Here is a 25123-nt window from a genome sequence, read left to right on the forward strand (position 1 = left end):
CTGTCTGTGAACTATAGGACTGCCACAGCCCTTCAACAGAGTCAAGAACTGACAGGGAGGCCATTGGCACATCTTCCTAGGGACACAAACCACACAGGGCCTTCATGTTTCCCTTTCATATTGTATTATCAGTCAAAGCCTGGGCTAATGCTGTGTTTAAAGCCAGGTGCTTTTAGAGGCCTGGCAGGACTTAATACTAGTAAGCTGGAGGGTTTCCCAGGGCAGGATCAGCATCGATGGTCACTGCCCAACTGTTTGTAAGACACGATGGTAGGTCCAGTACTGCCAAGGAGACAAAGAAATCAGGTTTGTATAGCAGGAATAATGAAATACAAGGGACATTTATTCCCTCCTGGGCTTAGAGACACTTTCCAGGTTAAAATGTGTTTGTGACTTTAACTAAGTATCACTATTCCACAGTACCGTGAAATATGTGAAATTTAAGTAATCACCTAATCTCAATTAAAAAAAAAAGTGTGAGAAGGGGTGGGTTAGGAGCGATGGGTGACAATGTTGTCAGACACCTTGTATTCATATACTGCTTTGTAGAATGGGAACTTCTTTGTACAACTACTTAAAGATAATAATATAAAAAAATCAAATTTGTCAACAACAACAAGAAAAAGATTTATGCTTCCAAATCTCCTTTGGATCGATGTAAGAACACAGATGAACTGGGAGGGAGCTCAGTGGTAGACTGCTTGCCTAGTATACATGAGTCATTGGGTTTGAACCACAACACTGTAAACAAAGGAAGAAGAGAAAAAAGGAACCCAGATATCTACAATAATCAAAGTCTACAGAACTAGAAACTTGGAAGAGTCAGATCAGAAACTCAAGAATTCTGTTATATACACATTTGGGGAGCCCTACAGGGAAAATCCACGGATGGCTTTAAACAGCCCCCCTGACACAGGTCTGCAAGTGTTTTCTGTTAAATGTATAGAGATTATCCACATTTAAAGAGAGGGGAAAAAAACCCAAACAAACATAAAATAGAACTGGGATACAGCTCCAGTGGGCCAGTGCCTGCTTTGCAAGTCTCAGACCCAGTACCCCAACCTCAAACAAACAACAAGACCCCATTTTTTTTTCTGTTAGACGAGTTGCTTTTCAATGTCTGATGCATCTTTCAAACAACCTCTTGCTTATCACTAAGAATTAAGCACAATATTAAATAATGAATAAAATACTTCTTTTATTATTATGTGTCTCAAAGGCAACATAACATCTTCTCTGAGTCTGGCCAGACTTTGAGGAAGACATTTAGAAGCTGGGGTGTAGCTCATGGTGGATTAGGTGCTTATTTACCATTTCCATCACTCCACAAAAAAGCCAAAGAAAACCATGGAATCTAACTTTTCAACTGCTCAGTGCTTGGCCTCTAGGGTTGATCCCAGGAGCCAGGATAATGATCCATGGTAAAAACACTAATTCTAAACTCAGCGACTGTTCAAAGGTATCTAATCATTGTATCATAGGAAGGTTCTCCAGAGTGACAACCAAAACATTACAAACTCATTTTCAATGCAAAATTTTTCCTTTCTAAGCAACAATGTGTTTTCTGTCTTGTAGAAATATGGGAACTGCGAGCCCTTTTAGCATTTCGTAATTGGATGGATTTCAAAAGCACTGGTTACCTATATAGAAAGCATCACATGATTTTATTACCCTGGTAACTACCTCTATTCTTTTCTAAAAGGGAAGTCTGTAAGAATACCTATAACCTGGAACTGCTTTTGTGCCCTGGGTCTACGCATCTCCTAATACCAATGAGAGTATTAAAACTGCCAGCCATCCAGCATTCATTCACCAGAACAACTTGTCTAGAAAGACAGATAAGTCAGATGCTGGTGGTGTATGCCTGTAATTCTACTACACTAGAGACTAAGTTCTAAAGATAGGAGTTCAAAGCCAGCGTCGGCAGAAAAGCCCATGAAGCTCTTATCCACAGTTAACCAACAAGAAGCTGGAAGTAGAGGTGTGGTTCAAGCGGGAAAGCACCAGTCTTGAATAAAAAAAGTCAAGTGAGAGCTGGGGGACCTGGATTCAAGCCCTAGTACCAGCACAAAAGAGAAAAAAAGACCTTGTACAATAAATGTCATTTTCAGGAATGCTCTGAGACAGGAACAAGAACAGAATGAACAGTAAAAGCAAGTAGGCTGAGGACATTGGGATCTTGTCCATCAAGAACAAGAAATGGAAATATCCTGTTCATGTTTCAAAGCAAAGCAGGGATAGAAAGATGGAAAGTTTGGTAGCTGCTTTTTCTTCTGTCTGATGGCAGCGCTCAAGCCTCCAGACTTCCTGCCAGCACTCCTCCACCTTTGAGGCAAAGGCATCTCCCTTTGGGTATTTTCCCCCTCTCTGAATTTGGCGGAGGTATATACAGGGCTGGGTTAAAAGTAGCCAAAGCTGACATTTAAAGTTAAAAGGAGCCAAATACAACTGGTATCCCAGGCACCTCCCGCACTCAGGCAAGGACATCTTACTAATTTAAACTCTAAGGTTGTTGCCCACTGGCAGTAGGAGGGTTTGCAGAAAGAGTTTAGAACTGTCAAGAGCTCAAAACATCCAGAAGGAAGTGAGCAACTGCAGCAAGGGAATCCTAGAACGAGAGAGCTGGAGGAGAGCTGATATCACAGTGGCAGACCCTGTCACCGTGGCGAGAGGAAGAAATAAGAACAAAGGCTGAAAGGGATGGGACTGTGTTTTTTGGCATATTGTCCTATACCTGTGCCTAAAAATACAGGACAAGATAGTCAAGAGAGGAATAGGCAGCACAGTGCACTGTTGTCTCTAGAGGTGGTGACATGGTTCAGGGACAAAAGGGTGAGGAGCCAGGAATGGAGGTCATCCACAGGAAGCTACAAGGTGGGAAGATAGATGGAGAGGATGGAAGGAGGAATTCAGGTGTGTGTAGAGATTCTATGTGGGTACCAGAAAGACAACAGGTTCTACGTAGTTCCTGGAATCTGATCTGGGAAGAGAGAGGGGCTAGAGACATCTAGCAGGTGGACCACAGGCTGGGTATTTAACTACTGGTCTCTTTCTGCTGCTTTGAAGGGGAGTGGGTACACTGGAGAACAATAATACAAAGTATTGACACTAGGGTGGTAGTTATGTGAATTTGCCAACAGGGCAGGTAGAGGCTGACCTTCAGGACATACATAAGCAGTTTGCTTAACTACAGTTGAAGCTGGATATTGTTCAATGCTGGTAGCTAAATTCCAGACTCCTGGGTAGCTGTCAGCTATATTTTAATACCATACTTAAAAAAAAAAAGCCCCCAAATACTACAAAATGTGTTTCCTGTATACCACCTTTGATCTCAGGGTTGCTGCCGAGTTAAAACTTTAACTTCCACATTTTTTTCAAATGATATTTAAAAATTTTTTGATATATATGTATATACATATACATATACATATATATATTTGTTGTTGTCAACTTCCACGTTTTCAAAGTGTATTCTTTTAATTCTTTTTAGCCCCATGTTTTGGACAGTGTCTCACAGATATCATGTGTATCTGACAGACAGCAGAGCTGTCCTGCAGAAAAATCTCAGGTCTGTGGGAAGATGAGTTCTTGGCTCCTTATAGCTCTAGCAGTCAATGAAGAGACAACGTTCTCAACCAGTACCAGACATAGCTGAGAGTGTAATATGCCATGATCTAATCAAGGTGATGCTGAGATTGTACCAGGAGTATGAACAATGGGACCCTGCAAAGCAGGTTAATGGAGGACAATGGGCATGAAGTTTTACACAGTGCCCAACATAATTCTGAACCACAGGTGTGTTCTCTCTTATCTAAAAGCACTTCCCTGTCTCAGGTGAGAAGTCAGTAATACACAGGAAGACCTCTGTTAGAGGATCAGCTGGTCACACACACCCTGATCATGGTGCAACTACAGGGAAGTCCTGGCTCTGACCTGGACTTCTGCCTGTACCTGTAATTAATCAGAGGACCATTGTTAACTAGCCTTCCTATACCTTCATTTCCTCAAGACAGCACTGACTTCAGGACTATTACAAGGATCAACTCTACCTTCACTAAGTCTTACATCTTCCCTGTTCAAGTTCATATCTCCTGATTTTTTTTTTTTTTTTTTTTTTTGGTCGGTCGTGGGGCTTGAACTCTGGGCCTGGGCGCTGTCCCTCAGCTCTTCAGCTCAAGGTGAGCACTCTACCACTTGAGCTACAGCGCCACTTCCGGTTTTCTGGTGGTTTATTGGAGATAGGAGTCTCACGGTCTTTCCTGCCAAGGCTGGCTTTGAACCGCGATCCTCAGATCTCAGCTTCCTGAGTAGCTAGGATTACAGGCGTGAGCCACCAGCGCCCGGCTCATATCTCCTGATTTTAAACTAACTGACCTTCTGGCAAGCCAGGCATCTGCTCTTGAAATCCTGGCTGCTCTAGCTTCTTTGGGAGATTGTCAGTTTGCTGGGGACAGACACATGTGAGGACAGATGCCTCATCAGAGGAAAATGTGCAGTTTCTTCCAAGCACGGTCGTATCTGGAGGAGCATGAGCAAGGCTGGGAGATGGCAAGGAGAGATGGGAGAGGGGAGTAAGGCCAATCACAAGATTCAGACCATCTGCTTCCAGAGAAGCAGTAACAGAAATTTAACTTCTCAAAGACTCGGCAGGTGACAAACAGGTATCATCCAAAAGGGGCAGGCATCAAAAGATACTCCCATGAGTGACACCTTCTCTGAATCACGGTCTTCATGGGAACTGTTACTTGACTTTGTGTGTGTGTGGGGAGGGGGGGGGAGGAGGAGAAGACAGCCTGAAAAGACAGCATGTGTTTTATGAATCTAGAAATTCCGGTTCCATTGTGAGTCCTCCCTGGATGGGCACTGCTGACTTCCTGAACTAAAGGCCCCACAACACCAGGAAACAACACCATAGCTATGTGGCAATCTTGGGTGACCAGAGCAGCTGGGAGAGTAACCCTAAACTACCTAGCCACAACTCCACAGCTTCTCTTCCCTTTCCAGTCTCCCCCACATACTGTTCTGGTTTCCAATGACCCTCTATGAACTCCCTCCTGCTGCTGACCCTCAGCTAGAAGACACTGCCTTCCATAAACATCTCAGAACACTGTGGGGTCAAATTCTGCATCCCTCCCCACTCCCCAACCCCTGCCCCGCAGAGTCAAACTGCTATACAATTCTCCTCTACCTCCAGTTGCTGCACTTCACAAAAATATAGGCTGGTGTTAAATTCTAGCTTCAGATCAACAATAAAGAATACCTCAGTGTATCTTAAATTCTATACTAAAAAATTATTTTTCTTGATCTGAAATTAAATTGAACTGTTGTTAATTTACCTAGGGTAAATTACCTGGACTACCACATATACAGTAACTACGGTTTGGTTTTTGGCCCTACCTATTTGGATTGTAAACTCCAAAGGACTAAGGATCTCCCATAATTTATTCTTATTTCAATGATGTAAATCCTGAAAGACTATTCAGACAAGTCTACCATTTTGATAATTTCAGTATGTTATTTAGAATGTCAGTCACATCTGGAGAACAGCAGTCATACTCTATGGAACAGCAGACTTCTTAGTATAAATAAAATTTTAAAACATTCTACTACCACCCATCACCAATTTTCAAACTAAACAGAAGAAAAAAAAATCAAAATAAACAGAAGATGTAAGCACCTCAAGTGGGAGGAAAGAAACAGCTAGGTAACATTTCCCTTTACAGATACATGGTGGGCAAAAGAACTCCACTGAGTGTTCAGAATTTCAAAAGCTGTATTGAGGATACCAGGATGGAATTTCTCATGGCACAGCACTGAGCACATTATGCTCCAATACTTTAATACAAAGTCCCACTTCTCTGGAGCCACCTCCATGCTTAACCCTGCAGCTAAATCTCAAACCTTCTTAGGGAAAGGGATGGACAGAAGGAACTGAGGGAGGCTACAGGCCTATGATTATTACTTAAACATGAAAACACCCTCTTGAATATGTTCAATAGCTGCCGTTAGTGGCTTAACCATAGGCTGGGTCATGTGGTATCTAAGAGCAGAGGGGAAAGAACATCATCCCCAGGCAAAGACTGGCTTCTAAGAGTAAGAACAGAAGGGAGGAAGGATGAATGGAGTGTAGGAAATAGGTCCTAGACATTTAATTCCACAGCCCTTGCTCATCCCTTCCCTGAATGGCCTTCCTGCCAAGAGGTAGGGACTCACCACCCAGTGAGCCCTGGGGACCTTCTTACCAGTGTGTGTGAGCATGTGCCTCTGGAGAGAGCTGGCCCAAGGGAAGACCCGGGGGCAGTGGGGACAGTTGATCTTCTGTAGACAGTTGGCATAGGAGTTCCGCTTTGCCCTTAGCAGCCTGTCTTCGGCAGGACTCCCCTGCTCCTCATCGCTGGGCCCGTGGTGGTCGGCGGCAGCTCCAGCTATCTCATCCTGAGCATCGTCCTCTGCAGTCTGCAGAAATGGACTGAACTTGTTAGTGTCTGTGGTGGCCAGCATCTTCTCAATGCTGGCAAACTCCCCACTTGAGTCCAGGTCTACACCGCCACTGTTGGCACGGGGCCGGCTCCTCATCCCCTTTCTTCGGCCCCTCTTTTTGGATGAGCTAGCTGGCCCTGGCTCAGTAGGTGATACCGCCTCTGGGCTGCTGGTTCTGGGGTCACTGCATGCAGTGGGGCTTGTGGTGTCTGAGGGGGCAATGGTGGCTTTGGGGATGGAGCCTCCTGAGCTGTCTGCAGCAGCAGCAGCCGAGCTTGATGGCCCTGGGTCTGCCACTGTGGTCTTCAGCAAGGTGGGGGCTGATGACACAGATGAGATGATCTGGGCAATGGAGGCCAGTGGGGGTAGCTCTTCCGTCATGGGGGGCTTTGGCAAGAGGAGTGGGGGTTTAGGCCGCAGCGGCCGCAGCAAGGCTGGGTTGCTTAAGAGGGCAGAGTTGTTTATGAGGGCAGCGCTGCCTAAGAGGGGAGGGCTGCTGATGAGAGCGGAGGAGTAGATGGGGACCGCCAGCTGTACTGAACCCTGCAGGGGTTGCGTGTGGGGTTCCAGGGAGGCCGCTGTGGTGGCAGCCACCATAGTGCCCGTGGGGTTTTCCAGGATCCCAGTGGGCCCTACAGTCACAGGCAAGGTAGGGCAAGGTGGTGGGCAGGGAGAGAGCTGCTCAGCGTTCCCAGCGTCAGGCTGGAGCTTCCTGGCTTCACTGGGAGGAAGTGTGTCCTTGTCTCCTTTCTTGAAGTTCTTGGGGATAGACAGGTCGATGGGCTCCATGGAGCAGTCATAGGGGGAGGTCAAGGGAGAAGGGCTCAGGAAAGAGGAAACATTTTCCTGCTTCACTTGGACCAACGCCAGGCCCTTCTGAGAAAAGTCCAGAGGCTCGTTGAAGTCCATTGCGAAGCTGCTAGTGGGCTCCAACTTCACGGAGACGTGGTGAGGCAGGGGCTGGGTGGGGCTCACATGAAGAAAGCCATTTTGAGGCTCCAGGAAGCTAGCCAGGGGCTTGCAGTCACCAAAGGCAGCACAGGCGCTCTCCTGGCCCCTCCCGGAGGCCTCGGCAGGGGTCTCTGCAGGGCCCAGGCCGCCGTTGTCATCCACTGCGAGCACGTAGTTCTCAATGTCGTGTTCGGGCACATGCAGGTGCTGCTTGAGGATGTGATGGATGCAGTTGCGCTTGGCCGTGAAGGCGGCGCTGCACTCCTTACACTCGAAGGGCTTGCGGCCCTTGTGGCAGCCGCCCAAGCCGCGGCCACAGTGTGTGCGCATGTGGATGCGCAGGGCACGGTAGTGCTTCAGGTCCTCCCCGCACAGCCGGCACACCGTGTCCGGCGCGCAGAAGGCGTCCACCAGCTCCGCCGTGCTGCTGCTCACGTACTCGATGTTCTTCTCGATGTCTTTGCGGGTAGCCTTGAGGTGCTTCTTGCGCAGGTGCCGCTCGCAGTTGGCCTTGACGGTGAAAGGATAGTGGCAGATCTTGCAGATGTAAGGCCGCTCCCCGCTGTGCGTGCGCAGGTGGCGGATGAGCGCGGCCTTGTCTGCAGCGATGTAGTCGCAAATGTTGCACTGGTAGGGTGAGATGCCCAGGTGGGAGCGCACGTGGGCACGCAGGACTCCAGAGAAGGCAAACACCTGGTTGCAGAAGCGGCAGGGGTAGAGCACCTTACGCATAGCCGGTGTCTTCTTGCCCCCTGGTCCGGTCATAATGGCCTTAAGGTCTCCCTCTGTGATCTCCTGCTTGATCTTGGCCTCCATGCTTAGGGGCAGCAAGGCCTCAATGATGCTGTCCTGCTCCAGCTGTGTTTTCATCTCAGGTTGGCCTGGCAGCTCCACCCTTGGCTGCTGTAGGAAGAGCTGTGGGGCCATGTTTGGCTGGGCCCCGGACTTGGACTGCAGCAGGTGGGCATTGGAGGCTGCCTCCACAGACCCTTTAAGGAGCTTCAGGGGCGGTGGTGGGAGGCTGGGGCTGATGCAGCCCGGGGAGGCCTGCTGTGCATTGACGAGAGGTGGGGGTGTGGAGGTAGCCACTACTGTCCGGGGTGTGACCAAGGGCTTTGGCTTCAGAGGAGGCATGTGCTTGAAAATGGCCTGCAGGGGGGTTGCAGGGGCCTTGGACAGAGGCGGAAGACTGATTTGTGGGGGAGCCGAGGCTGCCATCTTCAGAATCTGCTGGATGTCTGCCAGCTCAATGGCCGACTCCCCAGAGATGGGCTTGACCACAATACTACTGTCTGGCTGGATGATGAAGCCCTTCTGGAAGGGCTGTAGGGATAGATGCTTCATGTTCTCCTTAGTAGCTGGGAGGACTGTGAGAGAACCGCCTAGAGAAGCAGCTTCAAAAGGAGACAGACTCAGCATGCTGGTGCAGCCAGGGTCCTGAGGTAGCTGACACTTGAGTGTCTGGAGCTGTATTGCTTGGTTGTCATCCGGCAGGGATTCCTCCACAGGGGCAGGCCTGACATCTTTGGTGTGCTGCAGGCCCAGCAAGGCCAAAAAAACCTTCTGGTCCACGGCATCACCAGCCAGGGTCTTGGCCTGCAGCTCTTCCCGTCCCTGGTCCACGGCACTGTGTGTCTGCTTATGTAGGGTGAGCGAAGAGAACATGGGGAATGCCTTGTCGCAGGTGTCGCAGACGAAATGGTGCTGTTCGCTGATGCACCTTCGCAGGTTTGTTTCACACCAGGCCTGTGTGGAACCCACCAGAAAAAGCAAGGGAACAAAGGTGAAGATGGGAGATGCAAGAAGTATTTGCTGCCTGAGTATGCAGCTTTCTCTATTAAGATCTAAGGAACTGACCTTTCCCTGATTGGTAATCTGGGTCTGAATGAGAAACATTGGAAAGTGCTAGGTACCAGTGGCTCATTTCTGTAAGCCTAGCTACTTAGGGAGCTGAGATCTGAGGATCAGGGTTCCAAGCCAGCTTGGGCAGTCAAATCCAAGATTTATCTTCAGTTAACCAGCAGAAAGGGTAGATGTACAGGTGTGGCTCAAGCACCAGCCTCGAGTGAAACAGCCTAGTGATAATACAAGGCCTCTGAACTCAAGGGCTTGCACTGGAATATAACACTGAAATTCCTCTCTGTATAGTTTAAGTAAGCTAATAAAAATGTTAAAAAAATAAAAATAACTGATCAAGATGCACTACTCATAAACTGACATGTTAAACTGAAACTCCTTTGTTCAACTACTTTTAAATAATAATAAAGAGCAACAAAATAAAATGATCACTCACCTCTGAGTACAGAAGGAAAAAATGGCAAAGTATCAAAAGATGCTTTGATCAATCAAGAGCATCCTCATCAGGAAGATGCTGATGTACAGGAAAGTAAGATCATCATGAAGGTAGAATTCTTTCCTTTGGAAAATGATGCCTCACAAGGCTAGGAGTGACAGGGGTTAGGGGACTGGCCACCTCTGTGAGGGGACATTGCTGTGGGAGGGGCAGGAGGGAAGATCGCCAGTCAGGGGGTTGTTGATTGGCACACACGTGGAACAGTCCACTGAACTTGAGTCTTGTGCACCTGAGGAACTTCAATGTTGATACTTCAACATTGAAGCTCAAGTTTATAGTATGGGGGAAAAATAACTTCCAAGTAGACTTAGCAGATTCTGTATAAGCAGAGAACAAATATGGCTCTTCTTATATAAGCCAATAATACAAGGCATTTTTAACAGAATTTAGCAGGATTTCTAAGTTTTTACAATCCTAAAAATATCTAGCTGCGATGTAGATAGTAAAGAAAGGTTTAAACATATAAATTTAAATTTCGAGTAGGGCTTGAGTAGGGATTGTGAACAATTCTCTGTGCTACATTACAAAGCCCCAATGAATGGGCAAAAGGCAGTGAGTAGTAAGCTAGATTTACAGCCCAATAAAACCAAGGGAGACTGAAAGGGCCAACTTGAATTTTAAGAAAAATGGCTTTATAAAAAGATGAAATCCAGCTGGGTACTAGTGGCTCACATCTGTAATCCTAAATACTCAGGAGGCTGAGATCTGAGGACTGGGGTTCAAAACCAACACTGGCAGGAAAGTCAGTGAGGCTCTGATCTCCAATAAACTACTCTAAAAAAAAAGCCAGAACTGGTGCTGTGGCTCAAGTGGTAGAGTGCTAACTTCAAGCAAAAAGCAGCTCAGGGACAGCACCAAGGCCCAGAATTCAAGCTCCAGGACTGACCACAAAAAAGAAATGCAACTGATAACATTTTAAAGAGAGAGGGGGGCTGGGAATGTGACTGAGTGTAGTGTGGTTGCCTTGCATGCATGAAGCCCTGGGTTTAATTCCTCAGTACCACATACATAGAAAAAGCCAGAAGTGGTGCTGTGGCTCAAGTGGCAGAGCACTAGCCTTGAGCAAAAGAAGCTCAGGGACAGCGCCCAGGCCCTGAGTTCAAGCCCCAGGACTGGCAAAAGTCAAACCAAACCAAAACAAAAAATCAGAACAAAAAAAATGACAAAAAAACAAGAAAGGGAACTTCAGGGTAAGGCAGTTTAGTCTTAGTTCATGAACCCTCAATGTAGCTACAAAGCTCAAGGGCTCCAAAAGAATACCTGAGAAATTCGAGGAAACTTCCTACAGGAGAAGTCAGTGAATCCTAAGTCATGGAAGCCAGCAGGAATCGAAGGGTTGTTCTGGATAAAAGGTCTTCCCATAGCATCCCTGGGAAGCTGTTTGTGGACAAGTGCATTGTGGCGCAGCAGTCCCCTATGTGTTCGAAACGTGATGCAGCAAATGTCACATCTGGGAGAAGGAGAAGCAAAGACACAAGGAGGCAATCCAGTCAGTTCCACTGGTCTGTTAGTTTTTCACTTTTTTGTGGCTTCACTTCAATTGAACAAAATAAAAAAGAAGCCTGTCTGCAAATGGTTAGCACCAAAAACCTCTTTGAATGAATGAATGAATTTTTTTGGTGCTGATCCTGGGGTTTGAACTCAGGGTCAGGGCTCTCTTCCTGAGCTTTTTTGCTCAAGGCTAGTGCTCTACCACTTCAGCCATTGCTCCACTTGTAGCATTTTGGGGTGTTTGATTGGAGATAAGAATCTCATGGACTTTCCTGCCTAAACTGGCTTTGTACTGTGTTCATCAGATCTCAGGCTTCTGAGTAACTAGGTTTTATAGGCATGAACTGCCAGTGCCCAGCCTTTGAATTTATTTTTGAAAATTATATCCTACAAAGTCTAGGTACCCAGTCTTTACAGTAGTACAAAATCTATACATGACTCAGACATCCAAAGTCTGTATACAACAAAAAGACAGCTTGGAGATGGGTGCCAGTGGCTCACATCTATAATCCTAATCGCAGTTTCAAGACCGCCCAGGCAGAAAAGCCCTCATGAGACTCCGATCTCCAATTAACCACTCAAAAACTGGAAGTGGAGCTGTGGCTCAAGTGGTAGAGTGCTAGCCTTGAGCATAGAGGCTTCAACATTCAGGCCCCACAACTGACAAAACAAGAAAAAAAGTTTGGGACCCATGAATCCCTCTTGAAGACCTATGTTATCTGAACCATAAAATGCAAAGAAATTATTTCAGAGAGTTTTCCCACCCTCAGCTCATTGGATTCTAATTATTGTAAATGTTTAACATATATTTAGCTAGGTGATCATGGCTCATGTCTATATTCTAGCTACTCAGGAGGCTGAGATTTGAGGATCAAGGTTTGAAGCTAGAGCAGTCAGATAAATCTTAAGAGATTCTTCTCCAATTAACCTTAAAAAGCTAGAAGTGGAGGTGTGGCTACAGTGGGAGAGTGCCAGTTGTGAGCAAAAGCCAAGCTAGAATTTGAGGCCCCGAGTTCAAGCTCCAGTGCTGGTACAAAAGAAAAAGCATATATTTATGCAACACATACATCAGAATCCCTGGCATCTGACAGGTATAAAGTAATTATATTTTCTAATTGGTAGACTAGTAGTAAAGAACGGTGATTGCATATTAAACTCTGATATAACCACCATTATCTGAATAATAAATAACCATGGTTTCCACAGACTGAGCTTACATTAAATACAAGCCCTGCCTGAGCAGTCATACAAAGCCAGAAGGCTGGTATCACAATCCTCACCTTACAGATGAAAACACTGAAGCTTAAAAATGTTCATCAGTGTGAACCTGGCCATATAGCCAGGAAGAAGCAAAGACAAATATGTAAGGTCAAGTTCCCGTTGATAACAAAGCTGTCTGTCTCTCTTCCCTGAGAGACTCCCACAAATTCAGTACACTTAAATGACATAATCCTTAAAACAAACAAGAACAATAAGAACAGAACCAAGCCAGGCACTACCTCATGCCTGTAATCCTGAGACCTGGAGGACTGAAGTTCAACGACAGAACTCTGAGAGACTCCATCTCTAAAATGACCCCCCACACCCCCCAGCAAAACGCTGGGCTGTAGGTATGGCTCAACTTGTAGGTATGACTCAACAAGTATAAGGCCCTGAGATCAAACCTCAGTACTAAACAAAAACCCTACAATAGTCAGATACTATTGGCTTACACCAGTCATGTTAGCTTCTTCAGGAGGCTGAGATCTGAGCACTGTGGATCTAGGCCAGCAGACAAATCTGAGTATTCCAATTAGCTAGCAGAAACAGTACAAGTGGAGGTGTGGCTCAAGTGGTAGATCAGAGAGCTAATCAAAAGAGAGGTCCTGAGTCCAAGCCCTAGTAATTGGCTTTATGTATATGTGTGTGTGTATGTGTGTATGCAAGTACATGCATACACATGCCCAGTATACGTAAGCACGCACATGTGCGCGTAAACACACACACAAAGCTACACTACTATCAGCATCCCCTAGACCTGCTCTAAATATAGCCACTGCAGTCCCATGTAGCTATTTAAATGGAAATGAAAGTTCCTCATTTGTTTTGGCCTCATTTCTGCAGCATGTCTGTGTCCTGAGCAGCATTCCATTTACTCATACGATTGCATCAAGCGCTTACAATTGCACTGCTTTAGAGAGGAACAATGTGCTCCCATTTCTGCTAGAGGCTAGTGCCCTACTACTTGAGCCAGAGCTCCATTTCCAGTTTTGGTGGTTAACTGGGTATGAGTCTCACAGGCAGGAACTTCCCTGCCCAGGCTTGCTTTGAACCTTAGGTCTCGAGCTCCTGAGTAGCTAGAATTAAGGGCATGAGCCACCTGTGGTCAGCCTCTATCACATACATTTTAGTGCAACTTTTTTTTGTTTTTTGCTATGAAATTCTTTCTCTGGAAAAAGCAGATAATGAAATCACTGATGAAGCAGCTGAACTCCATCTGGTGAAAGCACTGAAAGACAGAAGTGCCAAGTATGTGCAGCCCTGTTTGTTTTATTGCGACCCAGGCAGGGTACAGCACAACATGGTCCCTGTCATATATCCAACTAGAGGACCTCTCCCTAGCAAGATTCCTGTCATTGTTCAACTACATTTAGACTACGTGGTTTCTACAAGCCATTTAAAACACCATGTGCCTTTTGAGGGGAGTCTGCTGAGCTCCCCAGCTGCAGTTAAGGCCCCAAGGAAGGGCTGGACTCAGATAACCTAGAACACTTTGAAGGATCAAAAAAGCTCACACCATGAGCTGGTGTGATGGTGTAGCCTATACCTCCCAAACAGGGCATAGTCCTGGGGAGACTCCAAACCACAAGCACCATTACTTGCCAAAGTGCCCAGGGGTCTAAGTTACAGGTTAGGAGCAATGTGGACACAGTTCTCTGGGCAGGGGTCTATTTCTGAGCTACACACACAGGACAGTGGTCTTGGAGGTAGATGAGAGTCACCATCCTATTCTATTGTCCCGGAAACAGAGCTCCCTCACTTCAGCTCTCCCAGGTACAAGCTCAGCCATACGTACATGGTCACCAATGCAACTCCTCACTACCAGTCTAAAAGGATGAGAGAAATGTCTAAAGGGAAACTGTTTGATGACATTAAGAAATTAAGGATAGGGCTGGGAAGGTGGCTCAGTGGTAGAGCACTTTCCTTGTATGCATGAGGCCCTGGGTTTGATTCCTCAGCACCACATAAGTAGAAAAAAAAAAAAAAAAAAGCTGGAAGTGGCGCCGTAGCTCAAGTGGTAGAGCGCTAGCCTTGAGCTGAAGAACTGAGGGGCAGTGCCCAGGCCCAGAGTTCAGGCCCCACGACCGGACCCCCCCCCAAAAAAACAAAAAACAAAACAAACAAACAAAAAAGAAATTAAGGATAATCTCTTAGTTCTAATAATATTTTGGCTATGATCTTTTATAGAAGTCTTTAAAAAAAACAAAACAAAACAAGAGCTGGGCACTGGTGGCTCACACCTGTAATCCTGGCTGCTCAGTAGGCTGAGATCTGAGGATCACCGTTCAAAGTCAGCCTGGGCAGGAAAGTCTGTGAGACTTATCTCCAATAAACCACTAGAAAACCAAAAATGGCACTGTGGCTCAAGTGGTAGAGTGCTCTCCTTGAGCTGAAGAGCACAGGGACTGTGCTCAAGCCCAGAGTTCAAGTCCCACGACCCACCAAAAAAAAAAAAAGAGGCATAATGAAATAGTCATAATTGAAGTGCACCATCCAGGATGGGGATAAGATCCAACAGATGCAGTGAGAGCTGGTAATTCCTGAAACTGGGTAAAGGGATATTGGGAGTTCATTATACTATTTCCTCTACTTTTGTATACCTTCTTTCTATAAGTTTCAATGTTCAAACCACTACCTACTGACTGAGTAGAATTCCAATCAGTTGGAAAGGGTGGGCAGGTAGGCCTGACAAGTTTGCTGCAATACTGTGAATTCTGCAACACCTTTCAGGTTTAAAAAAAAAAATTAAAGAAATATTTACTGTGTGTTGAAAAAACTGTAGGTCAATAAGTTTGATGTGCATGTATCTACCTTATTTAACTGAGAAATGTGTGTATACATGCACATATATATATACACACACACACAAGCATATACAATGTACTAATTGCATTATAAAATATGAAAATAGAAATACTTAAAGGGTGAGATAAAAATATTTCTTCTTTTAAAGAGCTTCCTAAATATACTACACTTTAGAAACTATTATTTTATTTCATTATATATTGCCATGAATATTCAATGAGAGTAGAATCTGTATGTTTTATAAAGGACATGAAGAGTACCCTTAATTTGACAATCAGATTTTACTATACTCTTATGGCAGCAATGATTTTAATTTTTGTACCAGTATCACGGTTTAAACTCTGGACCTTGAGCTTGCTCGGATATTCGCTCAACTGGCACTCTGCCACTTGAGCCATACTCCCAGCCTGGCTTTTTGCTGGTTATGGAGTATCTTTTCTGCCCCATTGACTTCAAACTTCTGGATCTCAGTGTCCTGAGTATCTAGGATTACAGACATAAGCCACTGGCACCTAGCCTGGTGGCAAAAATTTTAATAAACCAGCCTGTCTGTCTCCTTCATTCTCTTGCCTTCCTATTACCTTTCCCCTTCTCTGGACAGTTTTATGTATGTGACAGATGCTCAATAAACACATGTAAAACTTACTTAGCACCAATCAGAAGTTTTGTGTCTCCATGCAAGGTGGCGGTGAAGCAGGGCGGGGAGGGGGTGCGGGGGGTAATGGTGGTAAGTGGATGGGCTCAGAGACATGAGAAATAGTTCAGATCATGGACAATTCTTATTTTTATTTCCACTGCTTGCATTGTAAAATAAGTGGATGGGCTCAGAGACATGAGAAATAGTTCAGATCATGGACAATTCTTATTTTTATTTCCACTGCTTGCATTGTAAAATGTCTCATATATGACTAGGTAAGAAATGACTGTGACCTTGTTAATAAGCAGATTCCTAGATCCTACTCCAGATCAATTCAAGTCAGAATAACTATAGAGGGTCCAAGATGTGCCTATGAGCAAGCACACCAATAACTCCTGTAAGTTAGGCAAGTTTGAAAAACAAATGACAGGGCTGGGAAGGTGGCTCAGTGATAGAGTGCTTGCCTTGCATGCCTGAGGCCCTGGGTTCGATTCCTCAGCACCACATAAGCAAAAAGATAAAAGCCGGAAGTGGTGCTGTGGCACTTGCTCAAGTGGTAAAGCGCTAGCCTTGAGCTGAAGAGCTGAGGGACAGCGCCCAGGCCCAGAGTTCAAGCCCCATGACTGGACCCCCACCCCCCAAAAAAAAGAAAAAGAAAAACAAATGACAAGAGTATCAAATCTAGAAACACTCTGAGATGTTAGAACTCCTGCAGAAACAAACTGCTTTATTCATCTTTGTATCTTCTTCTCTTTTCCTTCTCTAAGCCTCAGCTTTGCTTTTCACCTGTGGTGGACATCTTTGGGGTTACTCTATTCAGAGTAAATGTTGTGAAAATGACAAGCCTCTATTCGACCATTATTTTATCTTGCGAGGGAAAGAGCAGAAATCCAGAAAAGCCGATTTCCTGACGTATATGTTAACAAACATAAAAATGTAGGCAGGAAAGGCTGGGGTGGTGGTGCACACCTGTAATCCCATTATTTCAAGAGGAACTGGAGACCAGCCAGGGTTCCAGAGAGCCCTTGTTTCAACCTCACATTGGCTCCCCCACCCCACCCCCAAGTAGGAAAACCTGAGTTTAAACTTCAAATATTTTCTCTCTTTATTCAAGAAAAAAAAAAAAAGCAATCTCAGTACTTTAGTTTAATCTGGAGATTCATTAGGGGTGGGGTGGGGAGGGGGAAGTGTTTTTCTTGATAAATTCTCTGTTCTTTACCAAGGGGATGCTTCTTCATTCCATACCACCTGTATGTATCCCTAGCTCTGAAGAGAAGTACATCTTCTCTCAGCCTGCATGCCCCACTTATTACTGTGTGGCCTACATTAGCCTACTTACAGTCTGTATAGTCTGCATTAAGTCTAGATCTGCCCTCATGCTTCCATTTTTATCAGACTTCAGCCTAAGCATTCCGGTCTATGTTTTTGAGATAAAGCCTCACTATGTCACCAGGCTGGCTTCAAAGTCTTGGATTCAGTAGATCCTCCAGCCTCAGTGTGCTGCCACACCCAGTTTCTATTTCTCTTCTGAAAAACATTTAGAATATCATCTCCCAACCAAGCTGCTAAAAAATAGAGGGAAGAAAAACTGCTTCAAGTACGTGGTGAGATTAGTTAGAAGAACACCAGCAGAAAAACACTGGCCTTCCTGTTTTGACAATTCCCACCTGAAGATAGACCTTAACTAAAACTAGGGTAGATATGTCTTTATCAGGTGGAGACACTCTGGCACAATGGCCCTCCCCCTACCCCTCCCTAGAAGGCTTTGCAACCTCTTTTCTAAGAAGCAATCCAAGGACAATGGAGGTCATTGTAAATCTGTGGACTGTGCTTGCAAGATGCAGAGCTGGCGGCAGGTGCCGCTCTCAGAGTATTTGCAAACAGCTTGTCAGTCTTCATTAAGGCCACAGCCATTGACTGGGTGATCCCCAGGACTCCATCCTCACTCCTGGTTTGTGGGCTATCTCAACAGTATCAAAAATTCAAGAGAAAGAACAACTGCAAATATTTAGATGAGGTAGAACTCAAAGAGAATTATAGCAATCCAGTAGACACCATGTTGGAAATGAACTATAAAACTTGTGGCTGGGAATGTGGCTTAGTAATAGAGTGCTTGCCTAGCATGCATAAAGCCCTGGGTTCAGTTTCTTAGTACCATGTAAACAGAAAAAAAAAAAAAAAAGTGGAGCTGTGGCTCAAGTGACAGGATGCTAGCCTTGAGCCAAAGAAGCTCAGGGACAGAGAGAGCCCAGACCCTGAGCTCAAGCCCCAGGACTGCCAAAAAGAAAAAGAAAAAAAAAAAAAAGAATGAATTTTGCAGGGCACCGGTGGCTCACGTCTATAATCCTAGCTGTTCAGGAGGCTGAGATCTGAGGATTGTAGTTCAAAGCCAGCCCGGGCTAGGAAAGTCAGTGAAACTTTTGTTGTTGTTGTTGTTGGTTGTGGGGCTTGAACTCTGGGCTTGGGTGCTGACCCTGCCCTCAAGGCAAGCACTCTACCACTTGAGCCACAGTGCCACTTCTGGTTTTCTAGTGGTTTATTGGAGATAACAGTCTCACAGACTTTTCTGCTGGGACTGGCTCTGAACAGTGATCCTCAGATTTCAGCCTCCTGAGTAGCTAGGATTACAGGTGAGAGCCACAGGCTGACACTCCAATTAACCACCAGAAAAACCAGAAGTTCAAAGCCCAAAGTTCAAGCCCTCTGACAGATAAAACAAAACAAAACTTGTTGGTGGGGACAGGAAGGAAAAACTGAGAGAGAGCAAAGGAAGGAGTGACATTGTCCAAAACCAATGTACTTATTACCTGACTTATGAAACAGTAACCCCTCTGTACATCATCTTTATAATAATAAATTAATTTAAAAAAGAATTACAGTGGAGAAAGGGCTGTAGATCAATGTCATTTTGCAAGAGATTTGACAATGTGCCAGAGAGTACTTTTATAAATCAGTTTGCCTCTTGATTTTGGGGCAACAGAGATGGCCCTATGTGGGAAGCTGAAATTTTTTTTTTTTTGTAGCAGGCTCCTAAGTGTTGGGATTACAGGTATGAAGCTCTCTGTGCCTACCTGAACCAACAATTACAAATGGAAACCAACTCTGCTGTCAGTAAAATAATGTATTCTTGGGAAAGTTCATCTCTTTGTGGAACCCAAGGAAACTATCAGTAATCACTGACATGATACCTTCTAACCACCCCCCCTCCGCCCCCCAATTATATTAACGTAGATTGCTCTCAGGTTAAAAAAAGGTGTAAAAATTTGATTCAAAAAAGGACAGTTCATAGTGAGAGCATTACATATGAAGTATAGCAGTGAATATAAAGACAGACTGTGGCCTGAGCTTAGTTTCTAGTAACCTTGCTCAGTAGCTCAGTACAGTGAACCCCAAAGCTCTATCCTCACAGTGTACCCCAAGGCAAGGGATTGGTGCTTGTTCACTCTGTGTACACCCAAGTTCTAGCACAAGTTAGCCAATACTTCCATAAGATTGGGGGTTGGAGGAGGGAAAGAGGGAGAAAACTGAGGGAAGGGGTTAATAAGTTAGATAAGAAACATAATCACTACCTTACTTATGTAACTGTAACCCCTCTGTACATCACTTTGGCAATAAAAAAAAAAAATTTTTTTTTTGGGATCCGGTTGTGGGGCCTGAACTCTGGGCGCTGTCCCTCAGCTCTTCAGCTCAAGGCTAGCGCTTTACCACTTGAGCCACAGCGCCACTTCCGGCTTTTTTCTTTTTTCTTATGTGGTGCTGAGAAATTGAACCCAGGGCCTCATGCATGCAAGGCAAGCGCTCTACCACTAAGCCACCTTCCCAGCCCGACAATAAAATTTTAAAAAAGATGATAACAAATTCAAATTTAAAGCTGGGTGTCGTGGCTCACACCTGTAATCCTAGCTACTCAGGAGGCTGAAATCTGAGGATCACAGTTCAAAGCCAGCCTGGGCAGGAAACTCCGTGTGACTCTTATCTCCAATAAACCACTCAGAAAACTGGAAGTGGCCCTGTGGCTCAAGTGGTAGTGCGCTAGCCTTTAGCTGAAGAGCTGAGGGATAGTGCCCAGACCCAGAGTTCAAGCCCCATGAGCGACTGAAGAAAAAAAAAATCAAATTTAAGATGCTGGCAGAGCTGCCATTTCCCACTTCCACGTATGCCTACCTTACACTGGTGCCTGGTCTTCAGCAGGCCTGATCTACCGTAGGGGAGGGGGATCCTGATACTGAGCGTGGGGCTCCAGCACTTCATAGGGGGTGGGGAAGGCTGTGATGTCTGAATTCCAAGTCATGGTTCTCTGGAAGAGCAGAGGGGAAGTAGCTGCTGGCAGCTTATCTCTCTTCTCCCTGCCTCCCTTAGCACCACTTGTAATGTCACTGAAGGGTACTAGTAAAGTGTGAAGCACAGATAGAAGGTTCTGGGGTGGGTGGGTGGAGTCCCTTGGGAAATGCTGCCAGGCAGCTGGATGGGTAGGTGAGCTCATTCTTGATTGTGGCTGTTGGTATGTAAAGTCAGAGACACAACAGAGGGCTGCCAAGTATGGAGGAATGGAGGACCACTATCAGAGACAGCCTTTAGTAGGTGCTTGTAGAAGTGCCTTTCAGTTGTCAGAGACAGCAAGATTGGTCCTGTGGGTTAAGGGGTCAGTGTATATCACCTGCCTAACATGTGTGAGACCCTGGGTTTTAGCTCCAGCACCTCAGAAACAAGATTATTTAACTTGCATGTCCACAGGCTTCCTTTTTCTTTCAAAATCAAAGAGGCAGATTTTGTCCATGTTCTGGCTGTGACTTTCATCAAAAGTTGTGTTGTGTTTTCAAAGGACAAGTCCTACTTTACAGCAGCCAATCCTCCAATTTGACCTCATGCCATAAAGCCACTGAGACCCAAACCTACCAGCTACTACCCTACCAGGCTTCTCAGGTCACCAAGGCAGGGAGTCAATCAACCAGATCCCCTAGGTCAGAGAAATACCCATTTGTCAGCTAAAATTGTGTCCTTTCAATTCTCAAAAAGGACTTCAGCACAACTACTGTCCTTGTTCATCATCAGATCCACGCAGTCTTAAAAGGCCAATCCCTCCCTTCCTCCTTTGAAAACAGCTTAAAGAGGCTAGGCCACAGTAGAAATGAATTGTAATAAATGTGCTACTATGGTATGGGCATTTATTGTAGAGAGTAATGGTAAAAGCATGGTGCAAGTTGTCAGTTCTTCAGAAATCTAACAATGAGCCAGGCATGGTGGCAGACATCTGTATTACTAGAATTCAGAAGGCTGAATGAGGAGGATCTCTAACAAGTTAGAGGAGACCCTGTCTTTAAAATAATAAGAATTATGGGGCTGGGGAGGTGGCTCAGTAGTAGAGCGCTTGCCTTGCATGCATGAGGCCCTAGGTTCGATTCCTCAGCACCACATAGGCAAAAAGAAAAAAGCCAGAAGTGGCGCTGTGGCCCAAGTGGTAGAGCATTAGCCTTGAGCTGAAGAGTTGAGGGACAGCGCCCAGGCCCAGAGTTTAGGCCCCACAACCGGACCCCTCCAAAAAAAATAATAAGAAGAAGAATTATGTCTTCTGAAGCACACAAATTTGACTTCCTAAGGCATAATCTATGATCATAGTCCATACGATTTTGAATGTGATGCTACATACCGGGCTGACCACATAAATTACAGCTTTACTCCCCAATTTTTTTTTTTTTAATGGTTAATTGAAGATAAAGGTGTCATGGACTTTCCTAACTAAGGTAACTTTGAACTGTAATCCTCAGATGTCAGCCTCCTGAGTAGCTAGGATTACAAGTGTGAGTCACTAACTCCCAGCTCAATGATAGCATCTTAATTTAATTTTCTGTATGCCGTTGGTTGAGCCATTTTGATCAACTGCTAAAATTTTGTATCTTATTTAAGTTGGGATTTTATTAAGTTTATTTTCTTGAAAAATAAAAATGTAATATAAAAGCTTAAAGAGCCAAGCCTGGTTAACTTATCAGCAATACGATCACAGCAGTGCTAAACAAAGGTGTGCACATCGTTTTCAGTTAAATTAAAAATAAAATTTAAGTTTTAAGAATTTAACCCTGGGACAGGGAAAGTTTCTTAGCAATAGAGTTCTTGTCTAGTATTCATGAGGCCCTAGGTTCGATTCCTCAGTACCACATAAATAAAAATTTAATTAAAAGAAAAATCAACCCTGTAACTAAACAATTTTGGAATTAGCTCTCCCAGAACCTGCTACAGTAATATTTTTGGGAGACTGAATTGGCAAATTTCAAACATCAGGAAATTAATTTCTTTAGAATCTCTGATTTCTCTAATAATCTAAGAAAAATGATTTGAAGGCATCAACTCCCTTCAAGCTTTCATCTTTCTACATAGTTTATAAGGATTACAAAACTTGGGAGGTAGGACTCAAACCAAATTAAACAGCTCTCAATTTCCCAATTTTTATAAAAGTACAACCAGATGAAAGTGACTCTTTATGAGACAAAAGAGTAAAAGAACAAATTGCTTTCATGTTCTCTGTCAAATCAACACTACTTGGTCAAAGAAGCCTTTCAATCTGACTTCTCAATTTGACTGGAATGGAATAACCAAGAAAGGCCACAACAAATCACTAAGTGCTGGAAGGTTTAAATGTAGTAGTAGTAGTAGTGGTAGTAGTAGTAGTAGCAGTAGCAGTAATAATAATAATAGTAATGACGTGTACTCTAAATAATGGTATGAGAAGAAAAGCTCATCCTCCCACGTATTCAAATCTATCTTCCAGATGGGGAAACTGAGCCTCCACTCTCTGAGGTCAGACATACTGGGTAGCAGGCTGGGACGGAGCCATCTGCTAGGCTGTTTGCTCAGAGGACAGGTATTTGCAGATGCCCCAGCGACTTACATGTCCCGTGTCATGTCCTTAATGCCTGAGTGCATTTCCTAACACTGACACACCCCACTCCTTGTGATGGTGGTTAGTGGGAACCTGAGAAATACCTGCTGAGGGGTTGCCCCTCAACCAGGCCATTTTGCTGAGATACTGAATTCCTTGCTCATTAAGAGTTTTAATGGATAGACTGGCATTCCTTTTAACAAGGGATTTCATGCTTCATTTTTCCTGGTCGGTCTCCAGAGACCAGAAGGAGTAAGTGCAAACAATCTTTCTTCAGACACCCGGCTCAGACATTCCTCTTTCTTCAGCCCATCCTCCCAGGCCTATTCCAGGGCAGAGAACTGACACCCACAGCTGCACTAATCTCTGCCAGTTGTTGTGAGCAGCAGTGACAGCCCTGTGACAGGGCCCTGACCCAGCAGCCTTCCTTCCCCATGCCCCAGGAACTCACCCAGTACCCAGTTCAGCTTGTCCAGTCAAGCCAGCATGGTATAATGCATGGAGCAGAATCTGAAGGGCTTCATAACAGGAATATATGAGGTGGACACAGAAAAGCCAGGAAAGCCTGGTTCTTTGTCCTTTGTCAGCTCAAGGGGATGGTGGGACAGCTGACCCAGGCCTCTCTGCCAGGCAAGGGTATAGAATTTGGGGTGGTACCTTCAGTCCCCAACATTATCTTATATGTGTTTTCACTTGACTGAGCTTCAGATCTCTAGACTCCTAAGTTCAAGACTCTGAGAGATATTGGTATGCTTCTACCCTATTTAGAACTAGATATAACAATGCATGTGAGGAAGTCTTGGAGTCTCTGCAGGTGGTGAGTGTGCAGCAAAGGGAGCTGAATGGTTTTTAGAACATTTGAGAATGCAGAAGAAAGAATGTTCTGCTATCTCTCTCCAAATGCTCCTATAGTCAGGACTCATGCCACTCAGTCAGGGAGAAAAGCCCTGCTACCTTTCAGAGCCCTGTTAAGCTAATTCTGGACCCAGATTTGAGGGCATTACCTTATACATGAGCATCACCTCAATAATGTGACCAGTCTGAGGAAGGCATTGACCTCAGATAGAACACAACAAAGCATCCCCAACATCCCAATGTCAGATCCAAAGCTATTATCAACCAGATTCCTTTGCTTAGCTACAAGGCCAATGTATCCCTCTTGGCCTTGATTTTACATCTTTGTTTCCTGACTTGTCCACAGAGCATCTCAAGCATCACTGCTTTCCTCAAGCCTGGCTTAATGTCTCGCACTATTGTAATGAGGACTCAGTCATCTGTTGGTCACATTTTAACTGAAATAATGTTTAAATTACTTATTACCTGATTTCCTTTAATCAAGAAGCCACCTAAGATTATATAGTAACTTAGGCCAAGTTTCACCTTTGGCAGGATCCTCCTCAATGTAGTGATGATCCAGCTACATGATCACCCTGAAAGTGACTCCTAGATATTCCAGGGCTTCACTGTCTGAAATCTGCTCTATGGGTTGCTGGGCCCTTGCATTGGGAGGAGATGTAACTACCTCACACGCTTGATTACAAATACTTAGTATATGACAATAAGAAAGTCAAACAACACTATCCATTTTTATACCAACAATAGGACAACATGCTATTTTGAATATATAAGTATAACCAATGAAAGCATTATTATTTTCATCTATTTATTTTTTTCCTTCTTTCCTCCCTCCCTCTCTCCTCTTTTTTTTTTTTTTTTTGTGGGGGAAGAGGGGACAGCAGTTAGGATAACGGGTACAAGACACTATGTCTAGCTCTTCCTTAAAAAGGTTATCATCAGGCACTGATAGACTGATAGACCTGTAATTCTAGCTACTCAGAGTATGAGATATGAGAACTGTGGTTCTAAGCCAGCCCAGGCAAAAAGTCCATGAGACTCTTATTTCTAATTAATTGCCAGAAACCAGAAGTGGAGTTGTGGCTCAAAGTGGTAGAGAACTAGTCTTGAGCTTAAAAAAAAAAAAATTCAGGGACAATGCCCTGGCTGAGTTCATGCACTACAACTGACAAGCCAAAGAAAGAAAGAAAGAAAGAAAAAAGAAAAGAGGAAGAAGAGGGAGGAGAAAGAAGGGAAGGGAAAGGGAGGGAGAAGAGGAGGAGGAGGAGGAAGAAGAGAGTAGTTGTGGCCTATCAAACTGGGATCCCAACAATCTCTGCCTCCTAAGTAGCGAGGCTTAGAAGTTTGAACTGCTGGCACCTGGGCTGTTTCTTTTACTTTTTTGGTGCAAAGACAGAATTTAGAACTTCACACATGC

The 25123-nt window shown here is 44.8% G+C and overlaps 1 protein-coding gene across 8 annotated transcripts in view; it reads right to left on the minus strand.

The window, feature by feature from the left end:
- Rreb1 (ras responsive element binding protein 1) overlaps positions 1 to 25123 on the minus strand; it is a 219364-nt gene that overhangs the window by 13446 nt on the left and 180795 nt on the right. For all 8 annotated transcript variants that reach the window (XM_070024627.1, XM_070024629.1, XM_070024631.1 and 5 more), the window contains 2 exons: positions 11045 to 11234; positions 6243 to 9177 (listed from right to left, as the gene is read on the minus strand). In XM_070024627.1, the coding sequence (XP_069880728.1) occupies positions 6243 to 9177; positions 11045 to 11234 (3125 nt within the window). The remainder of the gene's footprint in view (positions 1 to 6242; positions 9178 to 11044; positions 11235 to 25123) is intronic.

The sequence above is a fragment of the Dipodomys merriami genome, unplaced genomic scaffold, assembly GCF_024711535.1.
Source record: "Dipodomys merriami isolate MVZ:Mamm:240054 unplaced genomic scaffold, mDipMer1.0.p SCAF_16, whole genome shotgun sequence".
NCBI lineage: Eukaryota > Metazoa > Chordata > Mammalia > Rodentia > Heteromyidae > Dipodomys > Dipodomys merriami.